An 18,280-nucleotide genomic window follows, 5' to 3' on the forward strand; every position below is an offset into this window, starting at 1 on the left:
CAGTTAAAGCTTCGCTGCACTGTTAATCAACTATACACCTTTATCCGAAAGCTCAAGAGTTTTAAGACTCATCTTCAGATAACTCTTTCTTTGAAGATCATCTTCCTGTTAAATTTCCACTATTATGTTCCTATTCATTAGTCACAAGAATGTTGAGAGATTTTACCTCCCTGGAACCTCACAGCTGCTGAAAACAAGTTAAAAGCTATTTCAGAAATACAAGTCTTTTAAACACAGGGATGGGGACCAATAAAAAGCAGCAGCTCTAGTTATCTTTACAGAAAAGAGAAGACGTATTCGGGAGAAAGCAGTCAGTATGAACTTTGTCCAGCAACAATCACATATAATCAAACTACCTTGGAAGCTGCATAACAGAGGAGGAACTTGGACATCTTATGAAAGAGTTTTATGAGGAGCTTGACGGATTGAAATTCAAATCTTTCCTATTTCTGTCTCACCAAGAAATGTTCACATCCCTCCAGGCTTCCAAAAATTCCATTCTTTCATCTACTGCATTAAGTAGTTTGCTTGGTAATGGTCTCTATGTTCTACTCAGAGCCTCATTTCTGCAGAGACTTACCTTTAAGAAGGCATGAAACCTTGGCTTCTGTTTTTCACATCTAGTAATAGTCTCCTTACTCATTTCGAAGAAATTCACAAATGGAGGGTATGTTTTCAACAAGTCTTTAGACTGAAAGAAACAACTGTTACAGCTCTGCTTTACATATTATGTAGCATTGTACATATGTTCATATGCCTCAAGTCACACAAAGCTGCTCAAAGGCACATTTCAATAAAGAATAATAAAATGTTGTAAGCCCATGAGTATTCATAGAATATTCACCAGTTAAGACATTTTTTGCATGCCAGATGCCTAAGATTCAATGCTGCTGATTAAATGCAGACTGCTCTCAAAAACATCAAGTACACGTGACAATCTCAGAAACTGCTGAGCAGCTGAAGTAGAAGACAGATTCTCACCTAGCAAGATGCTTTTGTAGAGAATTTTAGAAATTTCAGAAAGGTATTTTCTCCAGTTACTGCAGTCACCTTTAAAAGGCATTAAGTTACCAGAAGCAATACCTTAGACTGAAGATTTTTTAATGCCAAATACTGTTTGCCTCCAAATGATGAGGTCAGCAAAAGCACAGGATACCTAGCAGACTACTTATGTTAAAATGTACCGCAGTCCCAGATCTAGCTTTCTGTGCGTTCTGTACATGGGAAAGCAAGGAGCCCTTATTCACTTACACATTTCAGATCTTGAAGGAAGAATACAAGAAGTTTCCACAAAAAGCTATTTTCCTAGTTATTTACTAGCTGATCAGAGGCACCAGATAGCTAAGGTCACAGGAAGAGCCCTTCCAATGTCCGAGTTAAAAGCATGTCCGTAGTGTTGCAAATTACAGTTCTCAACCGTATCTATTTGTAGTTTTACACCCTCATACAAGTGGTCAGACACACACAAACTTGACTTGGATTACCCAAACAAAATACATCACCTAAGTCTACTCAAAAGTCTAAACAGAAAACCCAATTATATAAGTTAGTGTTCTCTCTCACTCAGTAGTGCTTTACTTGTGTTTGCTAGCTCCTACAAATGAACTATTTGTAAGGCAAGATAATAGCTTGTAACAGCTCTAATGCATTAAAAAAAGAAACTTACGTATTTAAGAATGATATCACCAATACTTTTGCTTTCAGTCCAGTTCACCATGAGATCTTCCAGGTCTTCCTAGAACACACGCAGATATGTGGGGAAGAAAATAAGGTGAGACTCAACTGCACAGAACTGTAAGATGGTATCAGTGTTCTGCCAAACACATATATTAGCTATGTTTCCAGGCTGGCAAAACAGGCAATCTGAAAAGCTGTACAATTTCACACTAAGCCACATTGGTCTACTGAGAGCCAAAGGCAAGAGGCCTCTGGCTTACTAAATATAGTTTTGAATCAATGCAAACAGAGCCTAGTGGTATATCAGCACTAGCCAACTCCACAAGAAGATGACACTACTGTGTACAACATACTATAGACCATATCCCAAATAATTATTTTTAAAAAGTATACACAGAAGACTGTTGAACCAATTCTAATTAAGAGCAAACTACTAATATAGGACTGTTGAGTCCATAAGATAGGATTGAAATAGAACTAGCATAGATTTCCCTCATTTGCTGCACCAGGGTGTCAAGGAAAGAGAGACCAAGCTGGTAAGCCTGTATCAGGTTGATAAGGATAAAGCTTATTCACTGTCAGCCAATAACAGAGACAGAAGGGCACAGCTGAAGGTTCAAGATTCACCTTAAGCGAAAAGGATTCACCATTAATATTCGTTTGCTGCTGCTTCACCAAAGGTGAAGGAAAACACAGCCACCACATCTCCACTGCACACTGCAGGTAAATCCCACCTAACACACATGCTCTACTTTCATCTCTGTCTCAGTGGGTGCATATCAATACCTAGCAGTGATTAACTAGACTGGACCCCAACGGTCAAAAAGAAAAACAAAACACCATCAAACCACTGAGTTACAGGCAGTCTGCAAGTCCCTCTATTTTAAAAGCCTACTGTGAAATGCAGACAGGAACAGACGTGCCATTATTTAAAGGATATTTTACTTCATATCTGAGGAACATTTGCATCATAGTCTATTGTGAGACCCAGAGATGGCTTCAGATAGCTATTGCAATCCAGATCAAAAGGTAAAATAAATAAAGCCTCAAGAAAATAATCTCTTAGGGAATTCTAATTAGCTCTTATTAAGCCTCAGTACCGGGTCAACTGCTTCAGAGATTGAAGCGCTAGCCAGTTTTATGAGCTGGTAGTTTCTGGCAATTGGTTCAAAGCCATTTAAGGAGGGATCAGTTTTTCCTCCCAAATATACAAGTCTCCTTATATGAACTCGTTCAAAGCCCAGGAAAATGCAAATTTTTGTTGTTTTGTTGGCTTTTTTTGTTTGTTTTAATTCCATAGCTTTAGCCATCCTCCCAAGAGTCCTTGCTTACTGCTTTTAATAGAAGCAAGTATGTTGTAAGCACTTGTGAGTTAGACCACTGTTTGACACCACTGGCCCCTTTGACAGAAAGCCTCCTACAGGAGGAAGGATTAAAATGGAAAAGCAGAAGCCAGCTCATAAATGGCAGTATTAGTTACATGCACGATTCTGAGACTTCAGATATTTATGTGATTCTGTGATCTATACAAAGCTGTTACATCTTAAAGCACACCTTGGATTTGCATATAATTCCATAGGTTGAACAGCATGTAACAGCACTAGGATGAATCTACAGCTATTCAGCAAATACAACTCAAAGCAAGCAGAAAAGATTCAAGGTCTGTACCAAAGCTTCCCCTGCATGGGAGAAGTTGCAGCTTACCTTGATTTTAGTATGCACATCAAGGATATCTGGAATACTGCCAAATATGGTCTTAATCTCTTCCTGTGCAAGGATTGGTCCTCCAAGCTGTCCTTCCTTCTCCAACGGAACTTGAAATAACTGATGAATTAGACAAAAATGTTAATGTCCTTCCAACTGCCACACACTGCATTAGAAACAGTTATGACAGCAACAGTGTTTTCCTTCCAGATCATACTTTCCTACAGTCAGAGTCTTGAGATACTCCCATTTAGCAAGAGCAGGTTATGGAGGAGTGGTTTTAAGATACAAACACTAAATTCAATACATCACTACCATGTAACCCCCTCTCATCTACTTTTTTACTCATACATGTCAGCTAATTCTGTAAGTAGATAATCAGCTGCAATAGAAATAGACTTTCTAGACATAAAGCTCTTCCTGTAAGCTGTTTCCTATTCTGCTTTTCTTGTAATAATAATAATAATAAAAAGCTTTTTCCCCTGCCACATCTCTCTATTCACTAATATCTTGACAATCTGAGTTATGAAGATACTGTTTTCCTGAAGCTTAGAATTACCATACAAACAGCAACTCCACTGCAGATCTCAGATTAGAAATTGTATTTTCCAGCCTTTATCATTAACACATACTAAACATTTTTATATGTCAGTAAAATTACATGTGACTGTTTACATGGTCATCTTTTTATAAACCTTTCATGCACCCAAGCCCTCAAAACCCTGCAGATCACAGGTTGAAAATAATCAGGGATATAAACACTGGATGTCTTATTACAGTTGAACTGTACTTGCCTTAAAACCAGCTTACCTGAATGATTGTTGTTAGAATATCAACATAGTTACTTTCTGTCTGATACAATTCCTTTGCAACCTGCCATCTTGCAGACTGCTTCAGTGGAAGAGGAGTTGAGTTTTTGGAAGGCCTTGCACAGGATTTTGGTGTTTCTGATTAAGAGAAATTCCCAAAATAAAATACAGCTGTATTACAATAGAATCCCTAAAAAAAGCTCACCCTCAAAGACAGGAAAAAAACCTTCAGAATTAAGGGAAGATGGCTTTTTTTATTAAAAAAAAAAAAGGCTGTTCTGTAGGTTATCCTAGAGTTATCAGAGCTCTTTCTAGAAAATGGCTTCATTACAGCCTAATTACAGAACAACAGTAATATATTATTCTTCAAAATTAGTAATCCATTTATAGACAGGTCAATGATTTAACCCTATTATGTTTAGTAGAAAGTGAGGATTAGGTGCTGAACATTATTTATACATACACCAGATACAAGAGTACTTTTCTACTTTCACTTAGCCACGTAAACAATTACCTTTCATTGTCTACCATCCTTGCATTAGGTATGTAGCTCAAAACCATTTATTAAAATCAGTCCTTGCATACAACACCTAGATTTAATCTTATTGTGGGCAGGGGGGAAAGACACAGAAAGTAAAGTGATTTCTCTTAACAATAAAACTGAGGTGGACCTGGAACAGTCCATTAGTTTTAAATACTTGCTCATGTATTGGACCTCAGAGACCTGCACTCACTCATTCTGTCACAGTTACTAAAAGTACCTTACCTGTTGTTTTAAAACTAGCACTTTTTCTGAAACTGTCTGCTGATGTTGGATTAGAAGAAAACTCTGTACCAGGGGTTACAAGAGCATTAAGAAAGCTGGTCTTAAGAGTAAGCTGATCTTTCCTGTATCTCTTCTGAATTATCACTTATAGGTTGTGCCTCATGGAGATTTATTTTATTTGTATACAGGGGCTTTTTTACAGCAGTAGCAACTCCAGATACCTCCTCTATGATGGAATTGGGGCTTTGTTGTTGTTTGGGTTTGGTTGGTTTTTTTTGGTTTTTTTTGTTTGTTTGTTTTTGTTTTGTGTGTGTGTTGGTTTTTTCCAAACCTCAGCTTTTAACTAATCCAAAATTTTGCAGTTTCCTCTCTTTCACAACCACCATGTGCAACCAAGTTCGTTGCCCATTAACTCATGAAAACCAGTTGATTTATATTCTTGTGAGGTTTTAGACATGGCAGTTTACTGGTACAAATAGCATTACCTCAACAGAACATTTCAAAGATCTATGACAGGGCTTTGCAGGAATTTTCCCTCTGACTTCCTCAGAACAGAATCTTTGTCATCCTTTCTCCAAGTATCCTACTGGAGAGGTTTTTAGATTATTTACTGTTAACTACGCTGCTAATTTGCTGCAGATTTTCAGCAGAGTATTTAAAATGTTTTGCAGTAATACTTGTAACTCATATTTACCAAGTCCATATGTTTTCCTTCAGACATGAATATGCTTACTGTGATGACAAAAGGCAACCTGGCCTCTGTCTCTGTCTGAACTCTTCGGTCCAATTCTGCTTTCTGCACACTTTCAAAAGGAGAAAGCCTGGAATTATTTAAGAAATCTGTAGCAAAACCTGTAAGACTTCCCTACAACTACCATCACCACTTGTATGCAAAGCACTCTTAAGCATTGAAAGTGTATCTGAATGAGTTATTAGCTCTACCTCCATTGGCAGTGCTTGACTCTGGAGTGTTAGAAATATCCAGCAAGGACCCAATAGAAAGCGAGTGTTCAGCTGATGGGCGTTTCCGAGGAGGGAACGGCGACAGGTCCGTTTCTCTGGTCAGTTGTGCAAGAGTCTCTTTCAAACGGCGTCTTTTGCGATTGCTGTTTGGAGTACTCAGAGAAAGCAGCGACACAGACTTCTTGAGGCCAGGACTCTCTGACTGTTGGAAAAGAAAGTTCAGTTTGGTGTTTTTAGCTGCCGTGTCCAGCTCAGTCCAGTGTAAAAGTAAGTTAACCGTAGAGACCAGTAGGCAACACAACTCTCCTTAGGCAAAGCCTTTTTTAATTTTTTTCTTTTGAACTGGAAACCACACTAATACTTTATTTAACTGAAAATAAGTTCAACCTCTGGAAAGCAGAAAATAATTTCTAAATTAGCATTCTATGTATAAGACTTATAATCCATTATCTGGAACGCAAGTGCTGCTTTAAAACATTGGATTTCTGTCCCCATGCATCCTATTGCACATGCTAATTTTACCACCAAATACATGCTGCACGTTACACAAGACTTCAGCATACCTTCTCAAATAAATACATGGACTCTCCAGCTCTGGCATCCATTTGAATGCTTCCCCAGAACCACTAAAGGAAAAAGAAACCATACATTAAACACACATTACAGGGCTTCAACCCGAGTTAAAAATATTGAAAATAATACATATAATAGTAAGGCAGTTTGCATACCAAATGCAAACGTGTGGCTTATTCTGAAAAAGAAAAGTTTCTCACGTAACAAGTATTATATAGGAATTGCAAGAATTTGTCAGCACTAACCTCTTGCTTTACAACATAAAGTTTTTTTAAAGGTTCAAATGGAAGATCTTTCACTGTACTTTCTTCAACCACTAAGTGTGTACACCTTTCATCACCAACTGGTAAATAATGTCCTCCTAGATTTAAAAAAAAAAAAAAAAAAAAAAAAAGGCAAATTAGCAAGATTATTGTTAGAAATTAGTAGCATGAGAGAAGAGCCACAGAGATGAACCCTTTAGTGAGCTGATCAGTTGTTGGGGATCTACATAACACCCTGCATACGTCCACCTGCAGTGGATAGCTTTTCGGAAATCAGATGTAGTATGCAGGAGTAAAGTTCATATTGAAAATTCAAGAGTACACAGAATTTAGAGGGCCTTTCAAGCCATCTGGCAATAAATGCAATACTCTTCTGGAAAACTTTTCCTGTTTCTCGGAAGAGCAAGCCAGCAATACTCACCCTAAAGACATCCACAAACTACAACCTGTGCATGTCACAACCTTATACATAGTTTCAGGTAAACAGGAGACTTGTAAGTTATCTGTTACCTCATTACTGTCAATGTGATTATTAATATTGGACTACACACTACTGAAAAATTGAACACTTCCAATTAAGTGTTTTACCAGGGATGATTCATATCAAAGCTGTAAACATCATAGTTGCTTTCTCTGAATTATGCAAAGATGAATACCACAAAGCTGATTACAAAAACTGAAGCAGAATATACATATTATGTAGCAGGTTTTCCCAGGTATCTTCAAGCATCCTATAATTACTTTTTAAATTCTCTAGTCTCAATCAGCCTAGGAAATTTAAAGTCTTCAATAGCTACCAGAACCTATGCATATAACGACATCTAAAAGTCAATCTGTAGTTCTCAAAGTTGATAAGTCTTCATTAATGCTTCACAATTAACAGTCCAAGATTTCAGCTTCAGTTAAGTATTTATCAGTTATAAACCCCATTCTTTCCACAGGTCAACTTGCATAAACAATAACCTTGCATTTCTGTCATTTCTTCCATGCTAGCTTTCTCATCATCAGAGAACCCAAGGAAACTTAACATGCAGTCCTGGAAGGGAGGAACCTTGAACTGATTTCTGAAGTCATCATCAGCTGCACAAAAATCACTGGGGGGAAAAAAAAGGTGCACGAAAAGGTCAATCATCATTACATCACTATTCAAACAAAAGCTCACAACACTACAGGTTAACAGGATGCAAGGTTAAGGCAGAAGGAAAATAAACACCTACCTTTCATTCCTTTTCTCCCAAGCCTTATAAATCCACTCAGCTTTCACAATAGGAGTACCAAGACTTACAGCAATCTACAAAACAGGAAAAGCACAAGTTGTACCATGTAAGAATTTGTATTTAAGTCTTTCTCCTGCCAAGAAAAATCTGTAACCTTGCCTTTACTTTTCAAGACAGATACTGCAAAAAGTGAACATATTCCTTCAAGAATCATATCCAACTGTAACTCCCCAGAATTAGAATGTATTAATTCCTCAGTCGCTAGGAAATCCAATCAATAGCTATTTTGACACTTTTTAGAAAGTGCATCATTTTGTTAGTCTGATATCCTTCACTCACAAAACCAAGTCTCTGTTCCAGTGGAATACAGGACCTTTTTTCTGCTTTTGATACTTTGTATGAAGACAATCATCTTTGTCTGCTTTTACCCAAGAGAAAACAACTATTCCAAAGGTAACCTCCGTGACTGCTTGAGAAAAATTGTAAAATTTTCCTACTTTTTCCCTTTGAGCTGGCAGAAAGAAGTGTTTGAACAATTAGAAATTAGGTCTTCTCTTCCAACTGGAAAATTAGGAAGACAGACAAAGAAAAACTCAAAAGCCTACTAATAATTCAAACAAGGGAGAGTCAAGGGATATAGGCATTGCTATATCACATTCCATGTGACCTATAAACTTGTATTTACTTGTCAACTGGACATACATGACCTGAAGGATTCCCTTTTGGTGTTGTCAGAAAACAAAAGCACCTACACATATTTATACCTAACAAGTTAAAATAATTTTGATGCACACAAATTGAGCACTAAAGTTGTTTGCAAATTACTTTGAAGTTTAGTGTTTGGATGGGCAAAAAAAAGCAGGCATGTTGATAGATAAACACTTGTCCATTGATGAACAAATGTTTATCAATGTCTTAAGTACTGATAACATCAGTAACATTAAGTGTCTTGGTTCTTTTTATTTACTATATTCGTCTATTTCAAAGCCTTTGCATTCAGGCAGTTTATATTATTTAGATCTCAAACAGAGACAAAAACACGTCAGAGCTTAAGACTAGATCAAGATGAATTCACCATTACAAGTCATTGGTTTTAGTACAGGAAAAACAGCAACTTACAAGCTGAAGTATAATTTACAGATTTAGTCTACAAGAGCAAAATTCTGAAAGTTTCCATGAAGTACCAGCTCAAGCTTACATACTCTGAATTTGTCTCCATGTGTTGAGTTAGCCACCAGATGTGTAACTTTGGAGCTAAAGTCCCTTCGAATAATACCACCCATATGATGAACCAAGGTCACCAGCTTAACCTGAAAAATATAGACAAAATAAGTTCACAGTATATCTTTTGAACTGTACAGTGCAGAGTGAGAGTGGCACAAAAATATTTTACAAAGCAAGCTACAGGGGATTACATTAAATAGCTTGGAATAGAAATGCTCCAATTTTTTCCTAAAACAACCTGTACCACTACAGGAGAAGATATAGCTGATACATTAGAAAAACTACTAACTTTTCTTTTTTAGCATTTAATACAGCCTTGCTGGGTAGCTTTAGGAAAACTACCCACGTCACCAGTACTCTCGTGATAATCATACATAATCACTTCACCATTTCACACACAACAGATTTTAAGCATGTTATCCTCATTGATTTAGCCAATTCTATTATATCTGAAGGGGCAATTGACAGAATTTACAGAAGACTGTGATTAGTTCAACTTGAATCTAGCAGATCAAACCTGACTATCGCTAATACTGGGCAAAGGCGTTTGGTTTGGTTTTTTCCTCCATATGAAGATGTGGAGCCATATTGTTGATTCCCAGGTGTCCAATAGGAAAATTAGGTGCCACCTGTACCACTGAAATGGAAAACTTCTCTAATGTAAAGAGTTAAGTCCTAATAGCAAGATAGTATTTCTGCAAATGCTCCAAACAGAACTGCAAAGCTTTACTGGACCACACTACTACCTGTACAAATAAGATGACACTATTGGGTAAACATCATCTTATATGAAGCCCAAGTCTACCAGTCTTTAAGCCTTAATGAATTAGAGCCATTTAATGTCCTTCAACAAAAGAGCAACCAAAAACGGCATCACAGGACTTGCACAAGGAAACAATTTTGTTCCCATCCTGAAACATCACTGCCTCTGGACACACAACAAAACAAGAGAACAAAACAAACCAAGCAACTCATTCCCCACATACGAGTTCTAGTCACAGTTAAAACCTACAGATGATAGAACAGAAAATTATTTAGAAAATAACATTAACATAGCTTTACCAATCCAAAAGAAAAAAAGGTCTTACTAATTCATCTTTCTTTCTGAATCCTGTAAAGCACAGTACCAAGTTCAACATACTTGCACAGTACAGTGGACGACAGGAGAAAGGTAAAGGCTGAAAGTAAGAAGCAAGTTTATTAGTCAAAAGCATGCTGTTTCCATTAGAGTTTTAACATTCCTTTTAGTACAGTACTATTGTTCCTAGTATTAAAATGCACCAGGCACTAGTCCAAGTCTGTGTATTCAGTCATACCTCAGCTCCAGACCTGCATTCTGATAAATTAACTTGAGCATCCCAAGTTCCACAGGTAGCACTCTTTTTTTCCTCCTCAGTCCATCCCCTGTACATGACAATTTTTGGACATGCAAAGAGTCTGCTGGAGCTGCCTTTCCTAATGGCACAGCTCCTACTAGTGGGTCAACAACTCCCACAACTACTGCAGTAGTTGTAGCCTTACTAGTCTCCTTCTACTTTCTCACCACATGCAACATTGTAACATGGTATTAGAAACTTGCTTTTCTTAACATTCAGTGTTAAGAATACTTAAGACTGATTGACAAAGCAAAATAGATTTCATTTTGAACACTTAATATTTAGAGCTCTCTGCATCAGAGAAGCACTAAGCAGATTCCAACAGAAAGCACATACCTTTCCTTTGTGTGCACAGTGCAACACAACTGGAGGTCCAATGACACGACAATCTGCTTTGCAGAGGTTGTTAAAGATAGAATCTTGGAAGTCTGACACAACAAAGATGGTCTCAAATTCTGGGGAATCAGAATCGCCAAGCTCTTCTATCGTGTCTGTCTTTATGTAGGGCACTTTAATTTCCTTGATGTAAGAGGATGAAGGGGAAAGCATTATTCAGGTGACATACTTACACTAGTGTCAAAGTTCAATGGACTTTCATTTTAGACCATTAGTATGATTCAGATTTCAACAGAGACAGACTCTTAGGATTTGTGAAAGCTGAATGAGATACACGGTTCTGTAGCATAAGAATAGCTATGAACTGCACCTAAAATATCTTAAAGCAATTCCTCCTTCTGAAGAATAAGGACTCTAACTACTTCAGAAGTTTACATATCAGTTCACACTGATAATATAGTATAGAAAAATATCTACAGATAGAAAAAAAACCCCACCAACTAAGCACAAAAGACAAATGAAATTTCAGACTGTCGGAACAGCTTATGGTACTTTGAGATGCTACAAAAAAAGTAGCATCCAGCTTGCAAAAACAAGTTCTGTGCTGCATAAGATATAAAGAACTGAAGTCAATCTTTTCCATTGCTTGATATTTTTAGGGGCTTTAAAAATTTGTTCTGTTCCAATTTCAGTCATTAGCTCCAAATTTTATTTTCTAGGTTTTTCACATCCAGAAATGAAGAACCACTTCTTACACTTAAGGTTAATTGCAGCTTTCAATTGAAAGAAAAGTCAATTAACCAATTATGAAGTCAGTTCATAGCAAAAACTTATGTGTTGACTGAATATAAGCATGCAATTGAGTGTCTCCATATTTCTACCCCCGTTAGGAAACACCACTAATCAAGAGCTGCAGATATTATTTCCATACTTGAGAAAGTGCTTGTAAGAAAGTGATGATTTTGATGAGCTTCAAGAGATACCATCAGAAACATTAATATATATTGTGACCATCACACGCAATTAATACAAATTCAAGTATATACACATTTGAGTCCCAGTGAAGTGTAACATGCTGCATGCAATCACATGTGCTTAATTGCATGACATACCATAAGAATAATACTTTTTATTAGCTTTTCTTCTGATTTATCAGGACCAGTTTCCTTTATCTTTATAACTGGTACTTCCATTATCTTAATGGTCTGTGGAAGAGCAGAACTTTAGTACAAAACCAAATTGATTACTAGAAGTCTAAAAGCACACCATCTCATTCCAGCAACTGTTTTATCTTAGGCCCACATACCTCCAAGGCTTTCAGAAGCTCCTCATGTTTCCCTGCTTCCTGAACCAAAACCACTCTTGTTTCTATTTGAGGCATCTCTTCTGCTTATAGGAAAACAAGGATATTATTTGTATTTTAAAAGAAAAAGCCACATTATTCCTAAAAATCAACCACTAATATACAGAAGAATACAGGCGGACTGCATCCTTTCAAGATACCTAATTTATAAGGAACAAGCCTGAAAATAAATGTTACCTCAAGAAGCCTGTCCTTTAATCAAGGCAAACTGACCACAGAGCCTAAACTTTCTAGTATATGGTAAAACAAGATCCTGCAATTCATGACCAGTTACCTTACAGTCAAAGAAAGAACATGCAAGAGGAGTCAGCAACGGTGAAAGGGGGGGATGGGGAGAGAGGGAAGAAAGAAAGAAAATTGTTGACTTAATGCTTCCAGCAGAATTAGATACCAAGACCTGCTGGAAAATAGACAGCTGCCATCTTTTCTGTTTTCTGCATTCCTGGCTGACAAAGTCCACTACTTCCTAGTAACTGCTCAGTTTCACTAAGGAATATCAGCACTGAAGTTAAGTATCTTGTTCTTTTTCTTCATGTATTAATAAGCTTTCAAAATACAAGGAGGATTGGTTGCCTCCATGTCATTTACACCAAAAGTCTGCCATGGGATTTTAGCTACTGCATTGCAGGGGAAAAAAAAAAAAGCCTTTTTTGTTGTTGTGGTTGGTTTGGTTTAGTTTTGTTTGGGTTCTTTTGGTTTTTTTAATTTTAGTATTTGTTCTTGAATGAGTTTCAAACTCAAGACTATTCATGTCTAAGAACATACAGTTCTGTAGTTCAGCAAAGCACTTTCACTTTTCAAAACTGTTAAATACCTACAAAGTAATCATACATAGAAGTCTCAAAATAAGCTTCTCCCACTACCTTCAACATCCAAAGCAGATCCAGGAACCACATTCTCTTTGGAGGCTTCTATAATTTTTGAATCAAGAACAGAAGAATCAGTCAAGAGGCTCCTTCCAGTTTCAGAAAACAATGTACTGCTGTCAGCCATGATTGTGTCTGGTTTCTTTCTTCAACAGCTAGAAGATAGATGTGCTAAACTGTTACAGTTGCAAAAAGCTCATTAATACAAGTCTAAGGCAGTCAGAAGTTACTTCAGACTTCCGAACACTAAACATTCCAACTCTGATTTAAATTCCGCTCACACTGGCAGAGTAGTTATGAAATGGTGTTACAAGTGACACAACTGATAGAAATGTCTGACAACAAACCTATATAGATGGTTCTGAGCAGGCAGAAATCATTCATTTGTACAAGCAGCTGCAAGGACTGTACTTGAACCCTAAGCAGCAGGGAAGCACTAACCCTAGTGTTCTTTTTAAAAAGCCTAATCACAAACGACCAAACTAAAAGTTATTATTTGTTTCAGTGATAAACTATTATAAGCTAGATTTGAAACAAAGTTTAGCACTGTTGAAGTGAAACATCAGCATAAAAAATAAGGTACGCATAGCATCTTGCCAAAATATGCTTTTTCAGGTGAACTGGCTAGGGTTTCTGTGGTTACATAAAAATGACCACCCAGGAGCAGAACCAGCACAATTTACTCAAAGAAAAATTAGGTTTCTCAAAATACATGAGTGTCTCTGTGAAGGTAATAAGGGCATATATGTCTATCTATATGATCTAGTCTATTGTCGCACTTGAACTGTAATACAGTAGAAGCATCCATTCACCATCAGATAAAGAGGCCTGCTGTCTTCTCACGGATAGAAAATATCATGCTTTCCCAGCCCATCAAACAAACTTGTCACGCTTGTACCAGAAAATTTCCCCTAAGACACCTGGTCAACAAGTAGCACATTTTCCTTTGTGCGTGAAGCAAGAAGTATGCATTTCCTGTGATTCATCGTTCACACAAACATAAATATTTGCACAGTGATATCAGAAGTTATCTAGACTAGCTGCACTATCTGAACAGCTATAGTATAATAGCTCTCTGTATCACTTTAACTAGAGCTGTTCTCCTCATGACTGTAAGTGCCCCTTTAAAACAGTAGCCATCCAAATAACACATTAAACCCTGTGAGAACTGCACATGCTGTTGTTCAAGTTGTGCAATGCCTGTCCAGTTACATAGCAAAGTAAAAATCAGAAGACAAGAAAAAAAAAGGTGTTTTGCATAATGGCACTATAGAAAAGAGTTTGTATTCTACAGCTTAAGAGATCATATTTGAGACTCTTGGACAAGATTAATGTCTTGATAACACATCAGGTAATTCCTAATATAGTGATGAACAATAAGTCAGCACTACAAATCTACCATAATTCTAGGCATATTCAATTAGCAAAATTGCCACCTTAGTTGCAAGTTTAATGTCACACACAAGTTGTACAGGCTCCATGGAATTAAGTTTCCCAACAGTAAGTCCCAGCTACTATAGTTTATCTCCAAATAACCTGAGACCTAGGAAGAGGAGAAAGTCACTTTAACCAGAAAGAGTCTTGATGGATCACCCATCCAAAACCTTAGAAAGATGCCACCAGGAACTGTTATACAATTACCTTTTCTTCGGTAGTGAGGGTGGAAGGAAGCATAATCTTGAAAGATTCAAACCACGTTGTTAATAATGATTACCACACACCCTCCAATTAAGGGTACCATTAAATTTAAATCCTATAGATTGTTTTTAAAAAGTATGAGGTGTCAATATGATTCCTTTCGTGCTGCTGTTGTTATATCTAACAACATGTATATGAACTTACAGAGAAGTTCATAGCATATTTGAGAGAAGCCCATACTTTAGGCTGAGCATTGACTTTCTTTATGGCTTTTCCAATTTATTTATTTATGGCGTTCCATTCAGGTGTATTTAAAAAAAAAAAAAATCCCTGTCTTAATGGCCACATATTAATTAATAACATAATACCAGTGACTGGACTTACACACAGATGGTGCCAAGATACAGAAGAGAACAAACAGCACACAGAAGACATGAACACAACAGTTTTCCCTTACATAAAAGAGAACATAAGTCAGAACACCATCGCTACAGGATTCAGGCAGACCCGAATGCCCACACAGCGTTATGCTTACAAATGACCTCAAAACAGTTCGTAAAAAGCCTGAATGGCACAAAACAGTCATACGCCAAAATACGTTTTCTAGAGCAAGAACAGGACGTAAACCCCCGCCCCGTGTCGCTCATTTCCCTCCAGAGAGCCACCCAGAAGCGTGACGAGCTGCGCTGCTGGGACGCCGCCGAAGGCAAGATCGGACAGCGGCAGCTGCTCCCGCCACAGGAGCCGGCAGGTGCCAGCGGGCCTGGGCCTCCGCTCTGCCCCGAGGAGCCCACCAGCAGCCCCGGGAGGGCCCGGGGCGGCGCTGAGCAGCGGGGCTGCCCCAAGCGGCCCCCAGGTCCCACTCGCACCCCCGGCCCAGTTCAGCCGGCCCCGCCCCAGGCCGCCCGCTGTCCTGCCCGGTCTCGGCCTCCCCCAGCCCCCGCCCGGTCACCCGTTCTGCGCCACAGCCGCCCGCGCCCAGGGCCGGCTCCCCCCTCACCGCTGATGCCACCTGCCGCCAACCGCAAAGAGAAGCTCCGCCATGAGCGGCCACCAACACAAATTCAAAAAGCGAGCCGCCGCATTAAGTGCGCCGCGCATTGGCTGCCCGCCCCACCGCTCCTCTCTAAGCCGCCACCTCATTCGGCATCGTTCCGATATGTCCCGCCCGCTTCCCGTCTCTTTTTGGACAGCGCTTCCCTCTCTGCCCTCTCTGATTGGATGCCGCACCTGCCGCTTGCGGCCAGGCGGCGCCCCATTGGCGGTAGGAAGTTTTGTGAACAGAAGAGCAGTCCTTGTTGCGGTACCCGAGAGCAGGTTGCTGAATGGGGTGGTGGCGCTCTGCGCTGGTTGGCTGCAGGAGGGTTTCGAACGCTTCCAACGGCCGCGGCGGAGGGGCCCGGATGGAACGGCGGGGCGGGGCGGGGTGGGAGCGGGCGGAGCTGTCGCCGCCGCAGCCGCCGCCGTCGTTCTGAGGCGCTATCCTGCTGCGGGGCAGGGCGGGCCACATGCCGGGGGGGTGCGGCGCTGCTGTAGCAGATGTCACGCCGGCCTGTCCCGCTCCCCGCACCGTGTCCCGGTCGGACCGTCATGTGGCGGGCGCTGCAGGACACAGCGTGTCCCGCTGCCCTGCAGAGCAGCTCTGAGCACTGCGCAAAAGGGAGGATAAATAATTACTGTGGCCGTCACAAGACTATTAATGCTGTTAATAATTTAGGAAGCTCTGCCTTGCCGAGGATATTAGTGTGCTTATATATTCACAATAATCAGATTATAGGAAACTAGGGAAAAGAGCTGACATGAGAAAATGTGACTGGCCAAGATGAAAGTCAGTCAGCTGACTCAGTGGCACCAACCCCAAAACAAATTAATTTCACCAAATGCTTTACCGTCTTTTTTAATCTTCTCTAAGACTAAAACTTACTGATCTGGGAAGGAATTCTTCTATAGAGGCTCAGCACCTCTGAAACCTGATATAGGATAATGTCCCACTGGCTGATTTAAAACAAATGAGAGAAATACTTTCTTTTTTTTTCTATTCTATGCTAAATTCTTATACACCGGATTGAGTTCTTAGATGTCACTCATTTTTTAGTACTGCAGGTTTGTATTAGTTTGCACATTTTCATGAGTGATCCATCAGCTGTTAGTGCCAGTGGGAGTCCATTGACTTTATAGGATCTGGAAGAAAAACAGAACAGGAGAAACCAGAAGATGATGACAGCAATAGCAGGCATTGTTTACGTGAATAAACATTTGCTGGTGAGGTACATGTAAATTAGGACTATTTTCTTGAGGAAAAGCTTTCAGAATAACAGTCTGGAAAGCAAGGAGGTCATTTCAGTTTTGGCACTTGACCTAACCTGAGGTCCTTTTGTCACTTCGAAGTACCAGTTGAGGCCATCATTTTGCCATTCCAGGCCACGCTTCACTGGCCTTTTCCCATTGTCAGCTCTCTTTGTGCTCTTAAAAAGTCCTTTTCAGCCAGGATCCCTTGCACTCTGAACCAGGGACCGGGTTTCTCCTAGGTTTGGAACAAGTTCTGCTATATAGTTTCTGGAAAAGATACCACTGATTGCACATTAATTTCCACCTGACCTCTAGATCCTTGAAAAAGCTGTATAAAATGCTGTGTCTGCACAGACAGGAGAAGTATATTTATCAGGGCTGAGGATTAACAGATGATACGTGCATCACTTCTCAGCTGAAGGTTTAAAAAGAATATAAGTGATACCTAAATGGTCAGTACATAAATATAGGTTCACTATGCATATGAAGAGTGGCTTGGACATTGGCCAGGTTTTTAATAGATTTGAAAATCTAGAATAACAATCTCATAAAGCAACTAGGGTATTCTGATGAACTGTTCTTCCTGGGACTGACAGAATGCAGACACATTTTAGGTAGTAATCACTTAAGAAAAGTGGCTGAGCTTTTTTTTTTAATCAAGTGCATTTCTTCTCACAGAAGTTTAGATCAGGAATGATGACAAAAATAATATTATTTGTATGTCTGCTATTTAAAAATCTAAGTGTTTCTCATATTAAAGGCTCTGAAATAGAAACAACTAGTGGTTTTTGTAGTGTAAAATGTCACATGCAGTTGAAACTTGCTTCCACTTCCCTAGTGTCAAGGTAACCCAGAAGTATAACATTCATTTAATGGTTAAATAGTTTCCTCTTGCAGTAATACCCACAGGGAGAAAGTTCCAGGAGATTAAATCATTAAAAGAGCCCTGTCACATCAGCTTGGTGGGAGCAGGATCTTGTACCTTGTGAAAAAAACAAGGAGGCCACACTAGAAGAACTGAGGGAACCCCGCGAGCCCTGAAGGAAACCTTGGTGACCCACAGTGTCTCTGGGCATTGGCTGCAGGGGGTGAGTTTATGTAGGGAAACTGCTTGTCTCCTAGATATCTTGCAAGCATTTTGGGGTTTAATTTATCCTTTTTTTTTTTTTTTTCTTTTTAAGAAGGAATTTTTCTCAGACGATGGTGTTTTAGTATT

The 18,280-nt window shown here is 39.2% G+C and overlaps 1 protein-coding gene across 3 annotated transcripts in view; it reads right to left on the reverse strand.

The window, feature by feature from the left end:
* The window catches only part of ECT2 (epithelial cell transforming 2), a 29,542-nt gene extending 13,624 nt beyond the window's left edge, over window positions 1-15,918 (reverse strand). For 2 of the 3 annotated variants that reach the window (XM_082057078.1, XM_082057080.1), the window contains exons 1-15: window positions 15,776-15,918; window positions 13,135-13,292; window positions 12,215-12,297; window positions 10,909-11,091; window positions 10,285-10,374; window positions 9,175-9,282; window positions 7,973-8,046; window positions 7,719-7,849; window positions 6,738-6,853; window positions 6,483-6,545; window positions 5,899-6,121; window positions 4,192-4,328; window positions 3,382-3,501; window positions 1,667-1,735; window positions 581-691 (exon numbers count right to left, since the gene is read on the reverse strand). In XM_082057078.1, coding sequence (XP_081913204.1) covers window positions 581-691; window positions 1,667-1,735; window positions 3,382-3,501; window positions 4,192-4,328; window positions 5,899-6,121; window positions 6,483-6,545; window positions 6,738-6,853; window positions 7,719-7,849; window positions 7,973-8,046; window positions 9,175-9,282; window positions 10,285-10,374; window positions 10,909-11,091; window positions 12,215-12,297; window positions 13,135-13,264 — 1,638 coding nt within the window. In that variant the 5' untranslated portion in view covers window positions 13,265-13,292; window positions 15,776-15,918. The remainder of the gene's footprint in view (window positions 1-580; window positions 692-1,666; window positions 1,736-3,381; window positions 3,502-4,191; window positions 4,329-5,898; window positions 6,122-6,482; window positions 6,546-6,737; window positions 6,854-7,718; window positions 7,850-7,972; window positions 8,047-9,174; window positions 9,283-10,284; window positions 10,375-10,908; window positions 11,092-12,214; window positions 12,298-13,134; window positions 13,293-15,775) is intronic. The other variant, XM_082057079.1, reaches the window with a different exon arrangement.
* Between the last annotated feature and the right edge of the window lie 2,362 nt (window positions 15,919-18,280).

Source organism: Streptopelia decaocto, assembly GCF_964273445.1.
Source record: "Streptopelia decaocto genome assembly, chromosome: 6".
In the NCBI taxonomy this organism is placed as follows: Eukaryota; Metazoa; Chordata; class Aves; order Columbiformes; family Columbidae; genus Streptopelia; species Streptopelia decaocto.